Genomic DNA, 22,112 nt, shown 5'->3' on the forward strand with positions numbered 1-22,112 from the left:
ACGACCTATCATCCACAGACCAATGAGTTGGTAGAGAGACAGAACAGGACACTGGTCAACATGCTCAGGGTGTACTGCTCGAGATACATGACGGACTGGGACAAATACCTGCCACAGGTAGTAGGAGCCTATAATAGTACTCAGCACTCAACGACGGGTATCAGTCCTTTCATGATGTTGACAGGCAGGGAAAGGGCAATGCCTATAACATTCTTCTACCCGGAGTACGAGGGGAAGAGGACGTCACCTCAAGCATACGTGAAGGAAGCGATCAAAAGACAACAAGAGCTAAACGAGCTATGTCGGAGAAACACGGCGCAAGCGCAAATGAGGCAACGCAAGAAATATGACGAAAAGATACTAAGAGCAAAGCCATACGAAGTGGGCCAATACGTGTGGGTCTTCCAAAATGTCATACCGCCCAAGGGAACAAAGAAACTACTCAAGAAATGGAGAGGACCGTTCATGATTACGGAAGTACATCAACAAGGACGGTTCTATCGCTTGAGTACAGGGCGAGCAGCACATTACGAAAATCTGAAGCCTCATGTCCCGTCCCCGGAGGACTGGTGCCTACCAAAAGACATGGAAGGTCTTGAATACCTGGTGGTGGAACCAGCGTGCGAGGTGAATGAGAAAGGCACTAGAGAGAAAAATGATGGTAATGAGAACTTGAGTTTGGACGACAACGAAAAGATAGAAGTGGAGTCGGATGCAGGTTCATTTGTAGAAGAAGACTGGAACGACCCAGAGCAAAACGAGGTACCGAAGTGGATGGAGCCGGATCGACCAACACCACCGGAAACCAGGACTGGCAATCGTAAACGAACAGGTATGATGTACAATAGGTACGGGGATGACTTCTTGATCGATAAGATACAGCCAGACAAGTTGGGCGATGAACTACTAAGCGCAGGCGAGCTGGAAGCCGAAGAGGAATGGCAGGTCATTGACGATGGTGGACATTATCCGCAGGATGATTACTCAACGCCAGAATTGGAGACGGATCTCGAACAGAGTGAAATAGAAAGGAGGGAGAACACGAACTTGAGGATTCTAGAGTGGATGCGTGATGTCAAAGACGAGAGCCGCGAAGGACAAAGCATTCAGCAAATCGATGTATCAGCAGCAAATTACATGAAGACAGATGACCCTCTTTTCGGATGGACAGCAACAAACAGGCCACTGGACATCCCTAAGGACAATTCAGACCCGACTACATCGACGGGGACGTCGATAAATATTTTTGTCCGGGGAGTGGGGGTAGGACTTACCCACACCGAAAATTTGATGATAAAGAAGCTCAAGGAAGTGAGGGAAACAAGCGGATTGGAACTGGAGGAAGAAGAACTAGAGCCTACCATAGGAAGGAATTTCAAAACGAAATTCGAAATACCCAATGAATACTCAGAGAACATCATGATAACGGATAGCGACTTCATCCTGTCAAACAGGACCAGCGCGATCTGCATCACGGCGGACATGAGTTTCAAATCAAGATTGGAGGCTGACTTCAAAAGAGAGTACCAGAACGTAGAGTTTCTGTTCAGACAGAGGCCAGGACTGGGAGGCATGGCAGCGCTTCCACCGTCAGTGGCACAAGTCCCGGGCAAATACCTCTGCTTCCTAGTAACGAGAGTCAACGACAGAAACACAATTGATCCCGAACACGTGATATTGGCACTGACAAGACTACGTGACTTCATGATTGAAAGAGGAATAGTGGAGGTCTCGATGCCGGTGTACGACCCAAACAGGGGCAAACTGAGCTCGAGGGAAGTGTACGCTATCCTACATGTGGTCTTTGCAGAAACAGAGATAATGGTGCATCTTCACAAGAAGTACTACTTGAGCATCGCCTGAGTCGGGTACATGGAGGTATCAGGTCGGGTGTGAGGGAGGAGTCTTGAGTTAGATACTGGGGTGCGGCGCAGGTAAAGGGATCTTAAAGATATGATTGGCATGACAATTAAATTTTAAAACGAGTTAACGGTGCTAAAACATAAAATGAATCTGCATGCTTTTAAGGGAATTCCAATTGAATTGTTTTAAGTGATATGAAAATGATAAGATTTTAACCATACTGGTAAAAGGGGGGTCTCTAGGTTAGGAACGTGACATGCTAAGTTTTAATGAGCTTTCTGTTTTCAGATCAAGTTTGAAAAAACAAAGTTGAAAATCCAACTACACTCAAGCGAGAAACAGAAAGAGAGAATCTTAAGTGAACACGCTATAATCCGAATCTACAGCAAGTACTTGCAAGAGAACATTTCTAGGTAATTCTTGAGTTGGTAAGGTAATTCTTGAGTTGGTAAGGTAATTCTTGAGCTGGTTAACATCTACCTACATACATCCCGAAGTTACAAAGAATGGCAGACCGATTCTGGAACTCCGTGCCCGCGGCCCTGAGGAAGCCCACTCTTGATGAGCTGTACAGGCGCCTGAGGGACTTGGACTATACCCAAATAGACGAGAGAATGGCGGTGATGCTGAATGCCATCCTCCAGTTGGAGGACCAGGGTGAGTGCAGGGAGTCTGCAACGGAGGCTGTCTTGATGATCGGCTACACCACCGAGGGAATATCGAACCAAGAACAGACCAGATGGTTGTCTTGGAATGTGGATGGAGGAGTAAGGGGTTTCGACTTGGCAAGGAATCCTGGCCTGAATAACAATACCGAGTATGGCGCAGGGGAATTCCCACTACCGACTAGGCCAACAGTAAGGTCCACCAGCCAGAGCTCGAGTAGGGTGCCATCGATGTCACGAATGCAACAGACGACCGAGGCATATCCGGATCTAGGTGTTCTAAAGAAAGAGCTCGAGAAGACGCAGAAGGAAAGGAATAAGGCGAACCTCGATCGGGATCAGGCAAATCTGGATCGGGAGAAGGTTCAGCTGGAAAGGGACCAGGCGGTCAATGAGCGAGACCAGGCTCTGAGGTTGCTTGAGATACAAAAAGCTGAGCATCAACAGGAGTTAAGGGTGCGGGAGAACGCCGCAAATCGTGATCAACTGAGGTCGGAATTAGACAGAATAGAACAACGACAACGCGAGCTTGATGCACAGAAGGGAGCCAGGCCGAAGGAGCGAGTGGTCACCAGCTCGAGGCCAGAGTCACGTATGGAGGTGGATGAGGCCCCCAGAGCAAGAGCACGGTTCAACCTTGACCGCGAGGCCCGTGAACACATGAGTGAAGGGTTGGAAGTTTGGATACCGAATGACGCAACGTCTTCCTTGCGTAGCCTGGAGACGCAACCCATACGCCCACTGATGGATGTGGAGCTGCCGGGATATACCCCAACCTCGACCTCGAGTGACGGTCAGGTGAGCGGCGGCTCATCGCGCTTGAGAGAACTGGGCGAGAGATTGCGACAAAAGAGTCGTGAGAGTTCGGCAAGACCGGAGCTTCCCCCGACGTGGAGGGAGCAGCCGGTTAGGAGTGTCGTGATCTTGAGTTATAAGAAGAACACAGAGGGGAGGTACCACAGGCACAATCGGCTGGACTGGAGCACGGAGCAGAAAGCTAGGAGAGACTGCTTTCATGATGCGGCCTGGGTGCAATACATGGCGCCACCCCGGGTACCAGAAGGTGCGGTTCATCTAATCGTAGGGGACAGCCTGGTGCGGGTGTTGACCCGGATCCGATCGCACTGGCAGACGGGAATCTTGAGTTTCGCTGGAGCTGCCACGCCACAGATGTTAGCAACGCTTGACATGCTGGGGATGACCAAAGTATACACGGTGACCCTGATGATCGGGACCAACGATGTGTCAAAGTGAAGCGAGGAAAATAACAAGGCTGCACGATAAGGTGAGCTGCCTTCTTGAGGAACTGAGGATTCAGATGGACCCCATCCTGTTGACGATATGTACTGTCCCCTACAATATGATGTTTGATCAGCACGCCTTGGAGATGAATGAGAAGGTGCGGAACCTAAACAAGGGGATAAGAGACATCCACCGGAAGAGTGTACTCCCTGTCAGACTGTTGGACGTGGCAGAGCGCATGGAGAAAGAGGGATTCCCTGAAGACACCTCCAGTGATGGAATCCATTTTGATAGACCGAGGGGAGCAGAGTGGCTAAACGACGTCTTCCAAGAACACATAAATGCGCTGGAGGCGAATCTGCTAGAGACAGCCCAATTCACTTTAGGAACACCTCCGAACCCACCATTCCTGGCCTCAAGGGTCTTGTCTGATCGCTTGGGACCGAGAGTTGACACTAGAGACAGTTCAAGGAGCAGCCAGACCAGATTGCAGAGTGCCACGCCAATGGAGTCTGAGGAGGTGACGTCATCAACACCTCCAAGCTCGGCGATATCCTCAGTGGTAGTGGCAGAGAGCAAACGGGAAAATAAGTCTATGGAGACCGCTCGCTTGAGATATCCTGAGAAGGTGAAAGAACTGGATCTAGAGAGTTTGGAATGCAGGCAAGAATTGGCGGAAACCCTGGGGATCGAACGAGTATCACACGAGGATTTGAATAGGCATCATTGCGTGGACTGGTTGAAAGCACATGAGGGGCACTTCTCGAGAGCGAAGTTGATGGAGACCACAGACCTGACGGGAATTCCCACAAAAACGATCATGGGACCCATTAATTACAGACCTCTCAAGCTGCTGGGGAGTCCGGGACTTATAGCAGAACCTCCCAAGCACCGAACTAGCATCGCCAGAATCAGGTTGGCAACCCCGGCACAGTTGAAGGTGGTAGACAAGCTACTCAATCCGGGAGGAACGGGATTGCCAGATGCCGCTTACGAAGGCTCGAAATTGGCGGAAGATCCCAGGTACGGGAAGCCCTGTGGGAGTACCCAGCTGGCCAAAACCCTAGCAGTGTATGATAGAGCAGACCCAGCTGCTGCGAGAGTAGTCATTGTGGCGGGATCAGACTTCGAAGGAACGTCTCCCAAGTTGTTCTGGCCGGAGACTTTGATATACTCTTTGCCAGGAGCTGAATTGAATCAGATGTTAACTCTGGTAGTGGCAATAAAGTCGGAGATGCCCTGTGAACCTGAACTGCTATTGTTTGCAGGGATGAATGATCACCTGCACGCGATGGGACTTCTTGAGCAACTAAAGGGCGATGAAATTCCGACATCGAGGAAGATATGGGAAGCCATTCAAGCGTTGTTTGCGGCGATGAATGAAGTGCAAGAGAATGTTGTCTCGAGATTCGGGTCCAAGACGAAGGTGGTGTTTACCACATCCCCTGGATACGCGAATATGCCACCCGCCCTACAGTTCGTGTACGCGGTCTTGATCCTGATAGCAGAAGGGAGTGAATGGCGGATTCTAATGGCAGCCCCCAATCGGGAGTTGGAGCCATCGAACCTGAGGCTTCGCAAGTCAGAATTGGCGGCGGCATGGGCGGATATATCTCATGCACTGAGGGGCTTTTATGGACTAGCCGACATCCTGATAGTATTAGACGAGGTGCTCTTGCTAGAGATATCGAACTTTGCCAGGCAACTCAAGTTCAGCCCAGTCATCGGGGACGATCACCCGGCGATAAGCAAATTAACGGCCAGCCTGTGGTTTCGGAGTATGGATGTGAAGATCACGAACTCCACCAGCAAGTCTAGAGGTCCCAGTAACGAGAGAAGAAATGTGGCCGAGACGGAAAAGCAATTAGGATCGTTGAAATATCGTTTGACTCAAGAGAATGGCTGGTGGCCATTTTTGACACCAAGGCTGGAGAACGCCACGAATAAGACAAGGGAGGAAGCACCACTCCTCGTGAAGCAAGTCTGGAGTTTCCTAGAGAAGCAACTGGAGCTGGCCGAAGTAAGAGACATGACGGTGGCTAGATTTGTCTCGGCCGCCAATGAAGTGACGATCGCAGGGTTCTGGAGGGAGCACGCCAAAGGCGAATTGAAGACTCGGAGGGATTACGAGATTCTCAAGTTCTTGAGTCCTTGCTGGGAGAAGGAATTCTTGGCAGGAGTATTCGGTACCACGGCGACTATCTTCGGAGCCTTCGTGCAGGAGATACTGGGCATGCCCATCAGCCTGCTCTTGGCCCTGTATTTGGTCTACCCCAGATACTTGTTCAACATGGGTCCAGCATACATGTTTAGTCGGGGAGTGGAGACACTTCGAGTTGATGGGTACCTGGCACTAGTGCTCTTGACCCATGGGGAATTGGTGTCGTTTCATCGATTGATGGAATATGGAGAGCCTCTGTCTATGGGGAGAGTCCACACGAGCATTGAAACCAGCTCATACAAGTGTGCCGCAGGATTGAAGACGTTGCTAGTGCAATACCTCATGATGCAAAATCGGCACATGACGGGTGAAGATGAGAATCCAACTTCGAGAGAAGAATGGAAGAAGACGAACAGAGGGATGCCTCTGCTGACGGACCTATGCCTGGCAATGAGGTCGGACCCAATGGGGATAATCCGGGGCCTAGAGGAGGTGGTGACCTGCATTTATGGTCCAGCAGTGACGTACGCGTTCCCAGACCCCCTGGTGACAACGTATCGTCACTCTGTAACGCACTTGAGCCTTATCAGTATACTGGATGGGACGGCGTTAAATTGGTGTCAGCAGGAGGTGCTCAGAGGGCGAATGAGCAACACGGTACTCTTTGGAAAGGTGAAAGATGCCGAGCTGATAGTGTACAACTTCAGGGGGCAAATGCAATGTAGAATGGGAGGCAAGCGAGAGGGTCCCATTGAAATGTATCCCAAATTCTGGAATTTGAACCCATTGACGGCGGACGGACGAGAAATCTTGAGAATTCCTGCCTGGAAGGAGTGCTTCGCACTGGTGAAGAGGGAGCTGGAGACCATAATGGAGAAAGAAATCCTCCCGGCCACCATGCCTGAGTTCCCAATAGTCAGGAGGATGACCTTAGGAATGAATAGTCCCTTGGTAGTTCCCTCCATAATGGCGAGGATGACGGCGGAGGAAATGCAGAAGGATTTCACTGATGGCTGGGACCCCCTGTTCATTGGCTACACGGCGGCGGTCTACTTCCATACCAGCGAGATAAAGGTAAATTCGTGGACGACGCAAGCGAAAAAGAGTAGAGGTTCGCAGCCCCCAGGGTATGAGGTGCGGAAGGTCTTGAGAACTCTTGAGAAGGAGGGACTTGAGAACATGTTACCCATATGGGATGATGGCAGGATGATCGTGATGGAGGGGCACGTCGCACTGGTGGACGACATGAAATTTGCCACGAGAAAATATAAGGCGCCCTATGGCTTGGAACAGGTGGAAATAAGACAGGAAGGAACAGAACTAGATGCAGCAGGTCAACTGCACGTAGCACTGACGGAATACAAAAAGCTGGATCCTACGACACCATCACCACTGTCCGTGGACACACCTGGAGACAAGAGGAGCGGACCCGTCGAGGACCGATTTAAGAAAATTCTCGAGAGGAGGAGACATGAGTCAGAAGAAGAGAGTATGGATGAAACTCTCAGTGAAGCCGGTGAAGACATGGAAGTGGGGAATACGCCTGAACCAGGGCCATCGGGGGAGGAGCTCACCACTCAAGAGCTGTTGAAAGATTTGAGCGAGGAGAATTGGGCAGATACTGCCACACCACCCCTGGTTCCGTCTCCCCGGAAGGATCTGGAATTGCCATTGGCAGGTGAGACCTTCAATATGGGGATGTTACTCTTGAGCTCGGAGGAAAGGGAGAAGAACACGTTCGAAGGGAACAGGGACATATTCTTGGGATCTCTCGAGGGTGATGCTTGGCAGGAATTCCTGGAGGAATTCAATCGAGAAGTGGGCAGCGAGACGACGCTGGACAAGTTCAAGAAGGAACTGTGGGACGCAGTAGTGAGATTCGGGGAACCGCTCCTGATAGGAACGGGCCTGGATGAGAAAGCAAGAAAAAAGCTGCTGAACAAGCTAGTGGAGCTGAGGAACGCACGATCGAAGACTAGAAAAGAGAAATGTGAGGACAGCTCTACTCTGAAACAAAAAACTGTGGATAAAATGGTTGATGATATAAAAAGGGATAAGGTTGGGACTAGTAATATGATTAAAAGTACTAATATCCTTAAGGCTCGAGCAGGGGGGAGGCAAGAGTTGGAAGGAGTGGATGGAGAGGTCGAATCAATGATGATAGCCACAACACCCTCGAGCAGAGATGTGAAGACTCGCAAGAGGAAGAGAGAAGTGGAAGGATGGGGTAGTCCTTCAGTGGATGCTGTTTCGGAAGGAAACTTGAGAGAGACGGCGCCCATCGTTTTGGCTAGCTGCAAGACGGCGGCATACAAGAACAGCTCGGAGCTCAGGAAACCACTTGAAGTAGAAAAGGAAATAGAGGTTTCCGCCAGTTCGACGTCAGAAGAAGACTTCAAGCCTCAGAAGGTAAACGTGAAGAGAGGTTCAACGAACGGACAGGTAGGGGAAGTGGAGATCGGCAAAGAATGGATCTCGAAGGCACATCAGGACATGGGCAAACAAGTGACGAGTGATCCATTGGAGAGGAACAAGACGAGGAACACTTCCCGGACGTGGTGGGTGGCCCTCGAAACATTGAAGGAAATTGAGGACTGCTTGAAGAAGTTGGACAGTGGAATAGCTCGCAAGCGACGCAATTGGGCCACCCAGCAAAAAGCCGAGGTTAATAAGATAGAGATGGCAAGTCATCTGAAGAGGTCCTGGCAGAGTTTGTTGAAGGATCATTTTGAAGAGGCGATGAGGACATCCTCATCAGCACCGCCACTAATGGCGAATCCCTTCGTTAGAACTGCGGGACAATTAATGTTCACCTGGAGTCTGGTGGGAATAGAGTTGGAGACATTGACCTCGTATGACAGGCTGAAGTTGGGAAGCAAGAAGCTAGAGGTGTATCAGGCACTGATGCAACACGTGGCCAGGGACAATTCAGGCTTGAGCCTGGCTAGAAGAAAAGATGCCACATGTTTCTTGAGATGGACAATGTCAATGATGTCTGATAGCACCATCCTGGCATGCCACCAGAGAGCAAGTGGAAGTAAAACCATGGAGAGAAGAGTCTCAACGATCATCTTGAACGTATATCAGAGTACAGGAATAGAGAAAGAAGATGGTTCCAGACTATCCTTAGAGAACCATCGAAAGCTGGACGAGGTACGGAGGTTCTCTAATAAGAAGTTCGAGGAAGAACATGATGTTCACCGTAACCTGGCCTCGTCAGAACAGTACTCGAGACTCAGTGAGAAGGGGGAATACCAATATGTGTCTGGAGTGATGGGAATAGCCTACAATCCCTTCTTAGACTCGGAAGCTGGAGGAGCCCACAGAAACCATGAGGTAGCGGAGCTACTGAAGTTTTGGACAGAAAGAATAATGGAAGTAGACGCGGTGGAAAAAGAGGGGCCGAGCCTGGGCCTGATTCTTGAGAAAACACCAGAGGTGATAAGCATACCGCGCTCAAACAAGAGAGTTGAAGTGAACATGGGCGGTGGAAATGGCTTGTTAACCATGAACTTGGGAGTGATATGGAAGCTACTAAGACCCTCCTGGTGTCCACATCCCCATGCGAGTCTAATCGAGGAAACCACCGAGCGAGTGAGGTTAGCACCAACGGAAGATGAAGATCTGGCGAAGTTGAGTGTGCTACATAAGCTAATCACGCCCCAGATGCAGGAGCCAAGCGAAAGGACGAGCGACCCCGGGTCAGCAAAGAAATTGGAGCCGGGTAGCTGTCTGGATTCGACGTGTGGGAACGGAGAGCACATCTGCGATGGACGGTCATGCGTCAGAATACTGTCGTTTCAAAAAGAAGACCTGGTCACTTGGTTCGAAGACATCACAGAAAGGGAGAAAAGTGAGGTGCAAATAATAGCGGAATGTTACGCGAGAACCACGGTGAATATAGCGACAGCTCTCGGATTCTTCTCGAGAATGTGTGGTCTGCAGGCACTGGAGAGACTGGAATCTGAACATCATTTAGTGACGGCGTTGAGCGTAGAATCATGGCCCGGGGTGTTGCAGGTGACTCAAAAACACATCCGGAGCTGGAAAGTTGGTCTTGAGGCGGAAATGGGATTTCCCATGAGCGAAGCTTATGGCTTGCCATTGAACGCGAAATCGCTGATAGGGTCAATGATGGCCAACTTGTGCGGAAGTCACTACCCGCTACACATGGCGATGGTGGAGGTGTCCAGCCAGAGAATACTGGTGGACAAGGCCTTCTCAGTGCCCAAGTGCGTGAGGTTGGCTCGGATGTCGCATCACTCGCACAAGTTGTTGAGAAAAATCAAAGGGACAGTACCAAAAGAATTGAGAGATGACTTAAGCGAAATCTGGGGAGAAGATCTTCTGAAGTTGGAAAGAGAAAACACAAGCGATCACGAGAGACAAAACGTGATCGGAAAACCTGTGGGAAGTACTCCGAACCTGGAAGATAACGACACGATGCACGAGAAAATGATGGAGCTTGAGCCTCTCTTGGAAGCCTCAGGGGAGCGTAATCTCAGGAGCATTGAGATATCTCATGGGGAATGCCCATGCCACTGTTTGGCACAAACGGTGTGGTATCCAGATCACAAGAACCTTTGCCTGGTGTGGGATGTGGAAGAGATTCGGTCGATCGGACTACCGGATCACCGGCAGAAGGTGACGCTCTTAGTAGTGAGTACGATGTTAGCTCTGAGATGGATAGAAGAGAATATAACGAAATATCGGGAGGCGACGACGCCAACGGCTGAGTCAATATACGCGATAGACTACAGCAGGAGACTCGAGTTGTTTGAGACTGCGTGCAAAGTATTCGCCATACCGACGGAAGTCAGGCACGTATGGAGTCGCTTGAGGTACTTTCCATGGTTTCGGGCGACACTGACGTCTTGGTTGTACATGACAACGAAAGATCACATGAGAAAACATCAAAAATAGTATCGACAGTTCCAGGCCGAGATTGGGCCGGAAGCTTTCAAGAGACCCCTGCTAACCCATCGTAATGCGATCACGACAGGATGGAAAAGAGTGGGTAAGATGTCTAGAGACAATACCAAAGCGAGGGAGTCGATACTAGAGGAAGACCTGGCGAAGAACGTGAGCTTGAGCCTGCACAACTCCTTTTGCTTGAACCGAGAAGCTAGGGTGAAGGCACTACCCAACCAAGCAAAGAGGTTGCAGGAGCAGAGAGAATGGATGCGATCCTATGAACAGCTGAAGGCTTGGGAGGAGATTGTGATTAGTTCCGATGATGAAGAGGAACTGTTGAGACAGTTTGCTGCATCTAGCACTTCAGGATGCAGTACCTCCAAGGCGAAGAGTATGAGATGAATGGGCAAATCGGATGGATCTTGAGTCTTGAGAGGGAAGGGGGGCTTGAGCGTGGATCCAAGTGAAACTTGGATTCACGAAAAAGAAATTTTAACAAAGCAAATATTGTTACTAATATACTAAATTTATTATATAAATCGAAATGCTGCATGACAATTTCCTGATTGAATAGGACAAAAGAGATTTTAAAATGATTGGCTTGAAAAGCGAAAATTCGAGGGTGCAGGTGTATGCAGATTTTGGTTGCTGTTTAGCAATAGTGTGGAAATTTTAAATGGCTGTGAATTTTGGGGTGTAGATAAGCTTAAATCTGCTGCAAACTTCTGTAAATGACCACTGGCACTGTATCTTGAGCAACACTCGGTTTTTCTGGGACTCACTGGCAGAAGACAGCGCGCGATGAGGACATCGATCTCGAGTCCGGGGAGTATGTGCCAGTCGGTCATATTTGGAAGTTTGACCTTGAGAGGAGCAAAAAACACTTGATTTTGGAGTGAAATTTAATTTTTCAAAATTTCGAATGGAACCTGTCATGCACGATTTTCTCACGAGAACTGAAAATCAGAAAAAGAGATCAGAACAATTTCAGAACAATTGAGTCGCATACGCGGGAAAGTCGCAAGAAAAAGCAGTAGGAAATTGCTATTCGCAATTTCCATCACTATAATAATCGAGAGTAGAGCTGTCCCATCTGTGACAGAGACGAGAGCATTCCCTCGAATTGGATTATAACGACTGGAGTATTATTCGGAACTGGACTAGAGTGAACCTTCGGTGGAAAGGTGGACAGCTTGAGTGTCCTAATGGTTCACAAGAAAACTATTGTCTAGAGTATAAACTCGTTCTCATTGTCAAAACTATAAAACATTAGACTCATTTAGTTACGTTATTTAATTCTTGAGTTAATTACCGACTGGATTATTTCCCACTTCTTGAGCGGGCTACTATGTGAGTACAAATTTAAATTCCTAGAGTGTGTTTTATAATTGTTATGTTGAGGTAAGGCGAGTTTTAGGTTGATCCATCTGAAATGGATCAAAGTTCCACTGTCTAATAAAAATAAACTTAACGGATTGTTCCAACCCGGTTTTTAACGGCGTTCATGTATTTTGGGTATCTAGAGACCTAAGTATGGGGACGTTTCTAATTCTAGAGTGGGGGGATATTTTAGTAGTAGCCTTTAAGCTGTAACGGGTCGTAGTCTCATGTCACAAGCGAACCGAACTGGCTCCGACCGTTCTTGAGGCAGAAAAACACAAGAGATGGTGTCCCTGACCCTTGAGCCAGTGGTTATAGGGCCTATTTTTCTTAAGCCTCATGTGTGACTGCAGTAGACGAATGTTACACTTGCTGACCACCTTCTTCTGAAGACAAAGCGGAATCACCGATGAAAAGATGTGATGCGGAGTCATGAGCTGCGTGCGCATAAGGATAAAGACCTGGATAACGCTCGTGGATCAGAGATAAAAACTTGTTCCGCGAGATGGAATTGAACGCGTTCTTGAAATCTATTTTGAGAATGACCTTGCCGCTACTTTCAATATTGTCATGTATGTACATTCGCGTGACATGGACTGCAGTCTCTGCTCCTCGAGGCGTGCCATAGCCTAGTTGACGGGCGCCGTATGACTCTTTTGTAGCAGTTGAGTAGGCGCGTCCACCACATTTGGAGGCCAATCTGCGGAAGACGTTTCCCACAGCAATGGGACGAACTCCTCCAGTCTTCTTGCTCAGGGCGAACAGATTAGCTTCAAACACAAACGGGCGAATGAGAACCGGGACTTTTCCTGCCAGAACGATGTTGATAAAAGACGTGAGACTACTCAAGTAGGGCTGTGAGGCTTCTCCACGTTGACTGATCAGGTCTTTAAGAATCTGCGGAGTCACTCGATCAGGCCCAGCAGCAGAACCAGAAGGAAAAGACTGAATGGCTTCGGAGACACTGGAGACGCGGCAAACAACCGGAGACTCTGAAGAAGGGACTGGAATGGAGGAGACAGCATTGGAACGCGGGGGATGTTTTTTCCTCAGCTCTTCCACAACAGCAGGGTCACTAGGATCCACCATTTCCTCATCTGAGGAGGCAACACGAATGGCGACTTTGATGTCGGAGGCTTCTATCTTGGCAGAGACGCGCTTGCTCAGCTCTTCAGACGGAGACTGCGTGGAAGGCTTAGGTTTCCTCGCTTTCTTTTGGTCGCGAGTGGCTGGGGCTTCTTCACCAGACTGGAAAGCACGAATCCGCTCATTGACCTTGGAAATTAGTGACTGACTGTTATTATTATCCTTCTTGGTTACTGATAGGCCTCTACCAATAAGAGTAAATAAACTGCACCAATGGGACAAAAGATCCGGCTGTGAACAGTATGAAGGTGTTCCTACCAGATATTGGTTATCCAACCACTGTTCACGGTTGATTTTCATCGCTTAATCATATTCTTCCCACCCATGTCGACGTACTGCGAAAAACCCGGTGAACAGTTCCTTCGATCACACTTCTCTTGTACTGACTTATTGAGAAATAACTTAGCTTGCTGCACTTTAAGGTGTGTAGTTGTCTGCTTACTGTCGTAATATTTCTGAAGTTTATTTTTCAGATAGAAAACGTATGAAGCCAGCAATATGTCTGCCAAATTCGAAAGGCTAGAAAAAATTGGCGAGGGTACATATGGCACTGTTTATAAAGCCCGTAATCGAGACACGCAGGCGATTGTTGCTCTGAAACGTGTCAGACTAGATGAAGACGATGAAGGTGTTCCTAGCAGTGCATTACGGGAAATATGTCTCCTGAAAGTAAAAAGTTTATGACCTAACGCTTGTAAAATAATACGGTGTACACTCTTTGTTAACAAGCTTGGTACATTTTATTGTGCAGTTTTGTGCACAATTGAGTTGTAAGGACTCAATTAGAGCGGATTCATGATTATTCGAAGTGTGCGAAATTTTTTTTTCAATGATTTTTCAAGGTTAATTTCCAAGATTTTAATTGCTTTATTGCTCCCTTTTGCTGTTTGTTGCTGTTGATTGATAAATACAGCTTCGCCACTGTATACAGAAATAAAGTAATTGTTTTTAGGAACTTCGACATGTTAACATAGTCAGGCTTCACGACGTTCTCCATAGTGATAAAAAGTTGACTCTAGTTTTTGAGTTCTGCGAACAGGACCTGAAGAAGTATTTCGACAGCCTGAACGGAGAAGCAATGGATCAAAATACAGTAAAATCGTTCTTCAAGCAGTTGTTACGAGGCAAGTAAATTGAAAAGACATAATCTTGGAGTTTTCATTCTTTACTAAAAATAAGTGTTTTTTTTTCTTATTCACGCGCATAGTTTGATGTTGCATCAAAATTTTCGTTTCATCTCATGCGAATTTTTTCAGGTTTGGCCTTCTGTCATGAACATAACGTTCTCCACAGGGACCTAAAACCCCAAAATTTGTTGATCAATAAAGCAGGAGAGCTGAAACTAGCAGATTTTGGCCTGGCTCGTGCTTTTGGAATCCCAGTAAGGTGCTATAGCTCTGAAGTGGTAACACTGTGGTACAGACCTCCAGATGTTTTGTTTGGAGCCAAAATTTACAACACTTCAATAGATGTATGGTCGGCTGGCTGCATATTCGCTGAAATGGCAAATTCAGGAAGGCCACTTTTTCCAGGGAACGACGTTGATGACCAATTACGAAGAATCTTCAAATTACTAGGATCACCGACTGACGAAAATTGGCCCGGTGTTGCCAAGTTTCCAGAGTTTAAACCATTTGGACCTTTCAACCCGTGCAATGATATTAGTTCTGCAGTGCCTAAGTTGAACTCTAAAGGGGTAGATCTCTTAGTCCAGCTTCTGGTCTGTAATCCAAGCTTAAGACTGTCTTCATCAGATGCTCTAAGTCATTCCTATTTCGATTGATATTTTCATCAATTGTTTGCTGCTGCCTGTTAATTTGAGAAATTTATTATCGTGTTGAAATAAAATAAGATCTATAATTATCGCACTGCCAGTGTTTGTATTTATAATAAGCTGTTTAGAATTTTATTTCGTGCATCATTACTCCTTCTAAATTTGTTTTAGTTGTAATTTCGTAATATGTATTTCATCGATGTTTTCAAGAATTATTGATCATTTGCAGTATTCGGATCTTTTTTTCTACGGCTTATGCTTTTTGAATAATTTTTCAGATTGGTTTGTGTGTGTTTGTGAAAATGACAGCTCCTTCCCTCAACAATATGTATAGGGTGGGAGATTACGTGTACTTCGAAGTGCATGCGGGATACCCGTACCAGATCAGGAAAATAGAGGAGTTGAATAGAGCAAGTAGTGGATCACAGGTGAGTTATAAAGCGGGATTAGGTTTACACGTTATAATATACACTTTTTGCCATTACTGATTGGGTGTTAATCCGAGTTGAGGTTTAATTTTTGTAATACAAAAATTCGAGCAAGTTCGTTAGCTAAAATATCAAAATATATTCGAAATATGACCAAACTGTTTGAAATATACTAAATAAGACACTACCCCTCAACTTCCCAAATTCACATACGATGCTGATCTGTGCCGATAGCTACAAATAGGAAGCCCACTGTTGAATTAATTCGATTGCGATTAGCTAGCGTTATCAAACTGGAATATTGACTTTTTCTAGTTAACAACTAGTTTAACAAAATCACTGAATCATTTCTGCAGCAACCAAATATGCTGGAAAATTTCTTGAAAGTTCAGTTTTAACTACTGAGGTAGGGAAAAAACTAGTAGATGGCTAACGGACTGCGCTCAAATCCGGTCAGCACCTGTTTTCTTTAAACCTAAAATATTTAAGATCAAAAAATGATCGGCCTATGGGTTGTCTGCTTTGTAACTGAAAGTACTTTGTGATTCTTTAAAATCCCAATTTGCGCAGTTTAAATCAATTATATAATTACCGAATACACAACAAACACCGAATACAAAACAAACACAAATGTGGGATGAACCATTGAGGATTGAAAAGAGAGGGGGAATGCACTAACAGCAAAGGAACAAAGGAGCACCAGAATTGGGAAGGCAAAAACGTAATAAACTGCACAAGACTAGATGGCCCGACTGACAATCATAGTGGCGTTTCCTCTCATGAGGCACACTGAGAGGCTCTGGAGAAGGCGAACTGGGGCAACACGAGCGTCACGTGAACCAGAACGTCTGGCATCAGCGAGGATAGCAACTGACTTGAGGGTTTTGATAGCTAAAGCGGACCAACCCCCGAGCGTTTCGACTGCTAACGGGAAAAAACGGATTCCTTGTTCCTCACAGTTTTTCTCGTGTTTCGAAAATTTGCGGTCCTCAGCAACTTCCAGGGACGCCCCGGGGGTCTCCGCCGCACGAGAGAGAAGAGATAACTGCAGCGGGGATGTCACGGTGACGTCGAAAGCAGCTGGGCGACCAGCGCTCCAAGTAGGACAAAAATATCGCCGGGTTTGGACCGTTCTCCGGGGATGAGGTTCCGTTGCTCCTTGATAAGGGCTAAAGAGGCAGCCGTGGTAGCATTGAAAATAATGTCCCGTAGTCTGTCGTGACGGGAGATCCGGCCACCACTCCCCCCACAAGCGACAGCGTGGTCCCCGAGGACGTCCAGAATGCCAGACGGACACGCGGGACACCTACGAGCAGACGCGAACACAGGAAGACCAAGGCGGTATCTGACAGCAGCTTGGAACTCAGCAGGAAGCAGGTGCAGGCCAAGACCTTTAATGGGGACTGCGGTAAGCCAAGCGCCGGCGTAAGGCAGAGAGAGCGACTGAAGACGAGCTTGCTCGCGGGAATCGGGAAGAGACGAGAAGAAAGCGTTGTAGGAGGCCTTATCGAGTTTCTCTTGGAAAGCTTCTTGAGTAAAACCGGGAGTGTTAACGCTTCCAGACTGTTCACGGAAGTCGTTAGAGGCACGCAGGAACTCCGGCGTATCAGTGATGTCGCATTCGGTAAGAAACGAGACCAAATGAGCTGACTGACACGAAGACCCTAGGAAGGCAGGGATGTGTTGGTCGCGAGCTTGCCGGACGCCAAGTCCGCCATCCTTGATAGGCAGGGAAGACTGGGACCAGGCAAGATCAGGAACAGGTGAGCCAACTATGACAGAAAAAGCATCGAGGAGGAGTTCATCAAAAACTTGCAGGGAAGCTGCGACAGGCTGAGAGGGCGGCTGAGTGCGAAGAGAGTACGTCAGCTTGGGAGCAGCAAGGCAAGTGCGAGTGATGCCAAGTGAGAGCTGGGGGTCATCAAGAAGAGGTAATTTTTCAAGACATTTGGTGGCTTTCGAGATGCGTTTGTCCAGGACTTTAACTGAGAACTCAGTATCACCAATGGGGGCGCCAAGAAGCTCGAAGCCATTAGACGCTGCTCTCGGGATAGAAACGGGGATGGACGAGAACTCCACAGGGGCCCACAACTCACACTTACTGTGCTTGACTTTGAGGCCGAGATGCAAGCCGTTGGAAATGATGAATTCGAGAGCCTTGAGCAAGGAGTCTTCGTCGCCGGCACAAATACCATCATCAAGGTACCAGCAGTTGAGGGTGAGACCGGGGACTTCCGACTTGAGAGATTCGACAAGAGAGTGCAGGGTGACCGCAAAAATGAGAGGCCCTAGCGGGTCCCCCTGTTGAACTCCTTTCTCGCTGTTGAGAATGACATCCTCGAACAGCAGACGACTGTGGTGACCGTAGGTAAACTCAACAAAGGCGGAGAGACCGGGAAGACGGTTGCGAACTTGAAGGAGGATCTCGGTGCGGTCTAGCGTGTTGAAAGCGTTCTCAAAATCCACTGTTAAGACGCCTTGGTGACCATGTTCCGAGCACTTTTTGACTGTCATTTTAGTAGCGTGGACGATGGCTTCCGAGCCACCGCTGGTAGCGACTCCAAGCTGGCGAGGACACAGGAAATCACGAGCTTCAGCGTTGGCGGCTTCGGCAAGGCATTTAGCAGTGAGCCTTCGGAGCACTTCGCCGACCGCAATAGGCCGGACACCACCCTTGGGTTTAGCGGTGGCAAAGAGATTCGCACTGCACAGCAACGGAGAGAGACCAGAAGGGGCTTGCCCGGCAGCGAGGATGTTAACAACCCTGTTGAGAGACTCTAACGTTCTGGCAGCAGTCTGAGGAGTGGGGCACTCAACGGCGTGAACAAAGTGCTCAGGAAACCAGCGCGAAGGACCGGCAGCAGTGCCGCTCGGGAAACTTTTGAGAGACTTATGAACGAACTCAGATTCGAATTGGTAGGCAAGAGGGGATTCATCCCGGCCAGAAAAGACAGGAGGGTCAGCGGAAGGATGAAGACTGCGAAGGTCCTTAAGCGACTCGTCACTTTTGGACACGAGGCCATCAGAACACTGGGCTTTAGCTGCTCTGCCGAACTGACCGAGGCCTGCTAGCTCTTTGGCTCTGCGGACATTAAAGTCAGGAGAAGGTTTGCTGTTTTTCTTCGTTCGCTCTTTAGGTCTTTTGGTAGCGTTAGACCAGAGGTCCGAAATATTGCCCTCCTTCCAGGACTTGATTCTTTGGCGAATGTCTCTGCAGTTATTAGCGGCGTGAGACTTGCCTCCGCGGCGAGGGGCTTTCAAGATACATTTGGGGAGCATGAGCAACCGAGTCCAGTTTTTCAGATTGTCCGGAGCGGTGGCGCAGTTGTCAAGGGCGTGACCAACAAACTCAGACCACTCGTTACGAAGAGAAATCGGAACGAACCGGACAGTGTCAACTCTGGAAGACATGACGTCAGAAAGATCCGGCACAGCGCTTTCGGCGAGCTCAGCCGAGATTGTCATACTTAACATCGCTTGAGAGAGGCCAGAGCTAACAGGAGCATCCCGAGAAGGAGAACTCGTTAAAGCGACAGAGATAGGACTGGAGACAGGAGACGCGAGAAAGCAAATAGGACCGCGAGAATTCCGGCCTATCGGAACATAACCATCAGGGAGCCGGAAAATTTGATCAAGGTTGACCCAGGAGTCAGAGCTTTTATTCCAACCACGAAAGTGAGCAAAGAAGCGATCGTTGTCAACTTTGAGGATAGAAGCATCATAGATACCGGAGGTTAGGTCCGAGATGGCAACAGACGACCCGACTAAGATCTCCGCGGCGTTAACAAATGTGGACAACTGAGTAGGGTCGACAGACGGACCAGGATTACTTTCAATATCAATAGCGCATAAAAGAAGGAGCATAGAAATGTTATAAAACGACAACTTTGAGTTGAGTTTAAACTTGCGTGACCGCAGTTCTTGTCGTGATTGTGGATCAGGTTTCTCGCGTGCCAGCAGCAGCATGTGTGTAGATCCAACTGGGCTGTGACCGTTCTGCACACGGTTGAAAGCTAAAACCAGAAACACTGTCGAGAAGAAAGAGGCAAACAATTGCATGCCTAACGTAGGATGGGTCTCACCCAGACTTAGAGATAACGAAGGCAGAAGGGGAGAGCCAGAGTCAACGGGCTACGGGTTCCACACCAGGAGACCAGAAATCCAGTGCGGGGTCCAGACCAGATCGTGGATGGCACGCTACCTGAAGACTAGTGGTCCACTTCGGGCAGGTCAGGAAGTGTGCAACGTCCAGCCAGGTGATCACCAGCACATACCCATCTCAAACTATTTAATAAGTTTATCACAACAATTAGGCTAACAATTTATTCTTTAATGGAATTTGTTATTTTTAAGAGTAATGAACGTAGTCTGAAAAGTCTCTAATAACTACAGATGTGCATTCATACATATTGATGCGTTTATGAATGCACCTAGAAATATTTGCACTTTTTGAATTCAATTGAAATTAATCTGCTGCAAGTGACATAAATAGAACTCTCCAAATTTGAACGTGGAAATGGCGCAAAAAAACGTAAACGCTTTCTAGTTTCGAAAGTGGAATTTAATTTTTTGATTTCCAGCGGAATAAAAACTCTACCTATTGATCCAGTTTTCTCTAGTCGGGTTCATGGTATAAAAAAGCGCCAATAATAAATTGTTCGAGAAATTCAAAGAGCATAAAGGGCATCTATTTTTTTCTTTGGTATTCGAAAGTTGAAATTTTTTCAATTAAATGAGTGTTTACTTGGGTTCATTACTCTTTTCCAATCTTCGATTGGCTATGTTTATACTTGCGGGAACCAGACTGTTACACATTTTTGTAATTGAAATTGATGTTGTAACCAGTTCTCATCATAGTCTCAAGTTTCGTTGATTAACTCTTGTAGTTTTTCTAAATTACTATTTCTGACGGTCCCGGTTTTTTGGTTTGTTTTTCGCTTAGAATTTTTCCTTGGCCTAAATGATATCTGCTCTTGTTTTTTTGCTTCTAAATGATTTCGGCTCTTGTGTTTAGTGAACTTCTTTTGCATCAGTATAAGGATAAAATGTGATTATTTAAGTTTTTAAGAAATCAGCTTGGCTAGTAGTAGAAAGGTTAAAATATCAAAATTTTAGGCGCTCAAAATTATTTTATAAGAACAATTTCCTGTTACATTTTTTGTTTTCGGATTAATTGGCGTCTAATTACGAGTTATCGGCTTAGTGAACGCTTTAAAATTACTAAAAGCTTGTTTTATGCTTGTGGCTGTGTTTCCCGTCTGTTTTTCAGAGATTGATTGTCTCGTATTTTCAAAAAATATGTTGATTTTTTTATGACAATCATTTCCTTTGGTATTTTTGTTTTCGGGTCAATTGGCGTCTAATTAAGTGTTGTGGCTTTGTGGACGCTCGGAAAATACTAAAAGTGCTTAATACTAGTGGTTGTACTTGTCTGTTTTTCTGTGATTGAATTTTTCGTATTTCCAAAATAATTGTTGATTTTTATGACAATTTCCTGTGTCATTTTTGTTTCGGATAGATTGGCGTCTAACCACGTGTTGCTAGCTATGTAGATGCTCGGAAAATAGTAAAAACGTGCTTGTTGCTAGTATTTGTGTTTCTCGTCTGTTTTTCAGTGATCGAATTGGTGTTTCCAGTTTTTTTTCAATTACTTATTTCCATCTCACTGAATATTTAGTAGCTTGCTATGGCACGCTTTTGAATTAAACTATTGTAGGCCTTCTTGCTTGATTCGCTTAAATTAAGACGAAAAACCAAAAATTTCAAAATTGATTTCAATGAGTCAAAAACATGATGCAGGAGTTAAATTTTTGAAAAATGAAGAAACAGCCTCGATTGTAATTTATAACTGAATTTTATGCAGAAGTCAAAGATAAGTGAAGTTAGTCAAAGAATAGTTTCATGCATAGTTCAGTTAGTCAAAGCGCACAAGAAAACAAGCCGGTACTGTTCCGTCTTGAAAAATACAACAACGAAAATTCAAATAGTGTCGTTTTCTCTGCGTGGTGTGATAAAAGGAGCTGATCGAAAAAATGGATAATAGGCATACTCGACAGTCATAGTATAAAAAGCTTATTGAAAAACAATTTTTATTGAAAAATGACCAGAAAATCGAAAAAGAAGTTTATTTCTGAAGTTTTTAATTCTAAAAAGGCGCTACAATACTCAAAAAAACTATCGTTACTCGAGTAAACCTAAGTTACTCAAGCTACTTAAGCTGTTCTAAGCTTTCAAGATTTTAAAATAAGCTATTGTAAGCCTTTTTGCTTGCATTATTCGCTCGAATTCAGACGAGAAACCAAAGATTTCAAGCTGGTTTTTCTCAACACAGGGAATGTTTTTTTTTTTTGAAATTTTCTAATGTCGTTCGAATCATGACTATAAGGGCTTTAACATGTCTCAGTTGATTATTTGTGGTATCTGATTTTGCTTGGAAAAAACCAAAACACACCCGAATATATAGTTCCTCCCCATTTTTCAAATGGTCGGAGCAATCAGTTAATCGGGGAAAGTTGTTTTGAACGCTACAGTCTTTTTGC

The 22,112-nt window shown here is 46.6% G+C and overlaps 2 protein-coding genes across 5 annotated transcripts in view; both read left to right on the forward strand.

Annotated features, from left to right (window-relative positions):
* Positions 1 to 22,112, forward strand: part of LOC134848536 (cyclin-dependent kinase 1-like) — a 488,218-nt gene that overhangs the window by 453,641 nt on the left and 12,465 nt on the right. For 2 of the 4 annotated variants that reach the window (XM_063866036.1, XM_063866037.1), the window contains exon 2: positions 15,422 to 15,573. The exons of the other annotated variants lie outside the window; for them this stretch is intronic. In XM_063866036.1, coding sequence (XP_063722106.1) covers positions 15,448 to 15,573 — 126 coding nt within the window. In that variant the 5' untranslated portion in view covers positions 15,422 to 15,447. The remainder of the gene's footprint in view (positions 1 to 15,421; positions 15,574 to 22,112) is intronic. 4 annotated transcript variants of the gene reach the window in all.
* Positions 13,840 to 15,293, forward strand: LOC134847553 (cyclin-dependent-like kinase 5). Its single transcript, XM_063864625.1, has 3 exons — positions 13,840 to 14,040; positions 14,324 to 14,495; positions 14,628 to 15,293. The coding sequence occupies exons 1-3, from the start codon at positions 13,870 to 13,872 to the stop codon at positions 15,152 to 15,154; spliced, it is 870 nt and encodes a 289-aa protein (XP_063720695.1). The 5' UTR covers positions 13,840 to 13,869; the 3' UTR covers positions 15,155 to 15,293.

The sequence above is a fragment of the Symsagittifera roscoffensis genome, chromosome 6 (genome assembly GCF_963678635.1).
Source record: "Symsagittifera roscoffensis chromosome 6, txSymRosc1.1, whole genome shotgun sequence".
In the NCBI taxonomy this organism is placed as follows: Eukaryota; Metazoa; Xenacoelomorpha; order Acoela; family Convolutidae; genus Symsagittifera; species Symsagittifera roscoffensis.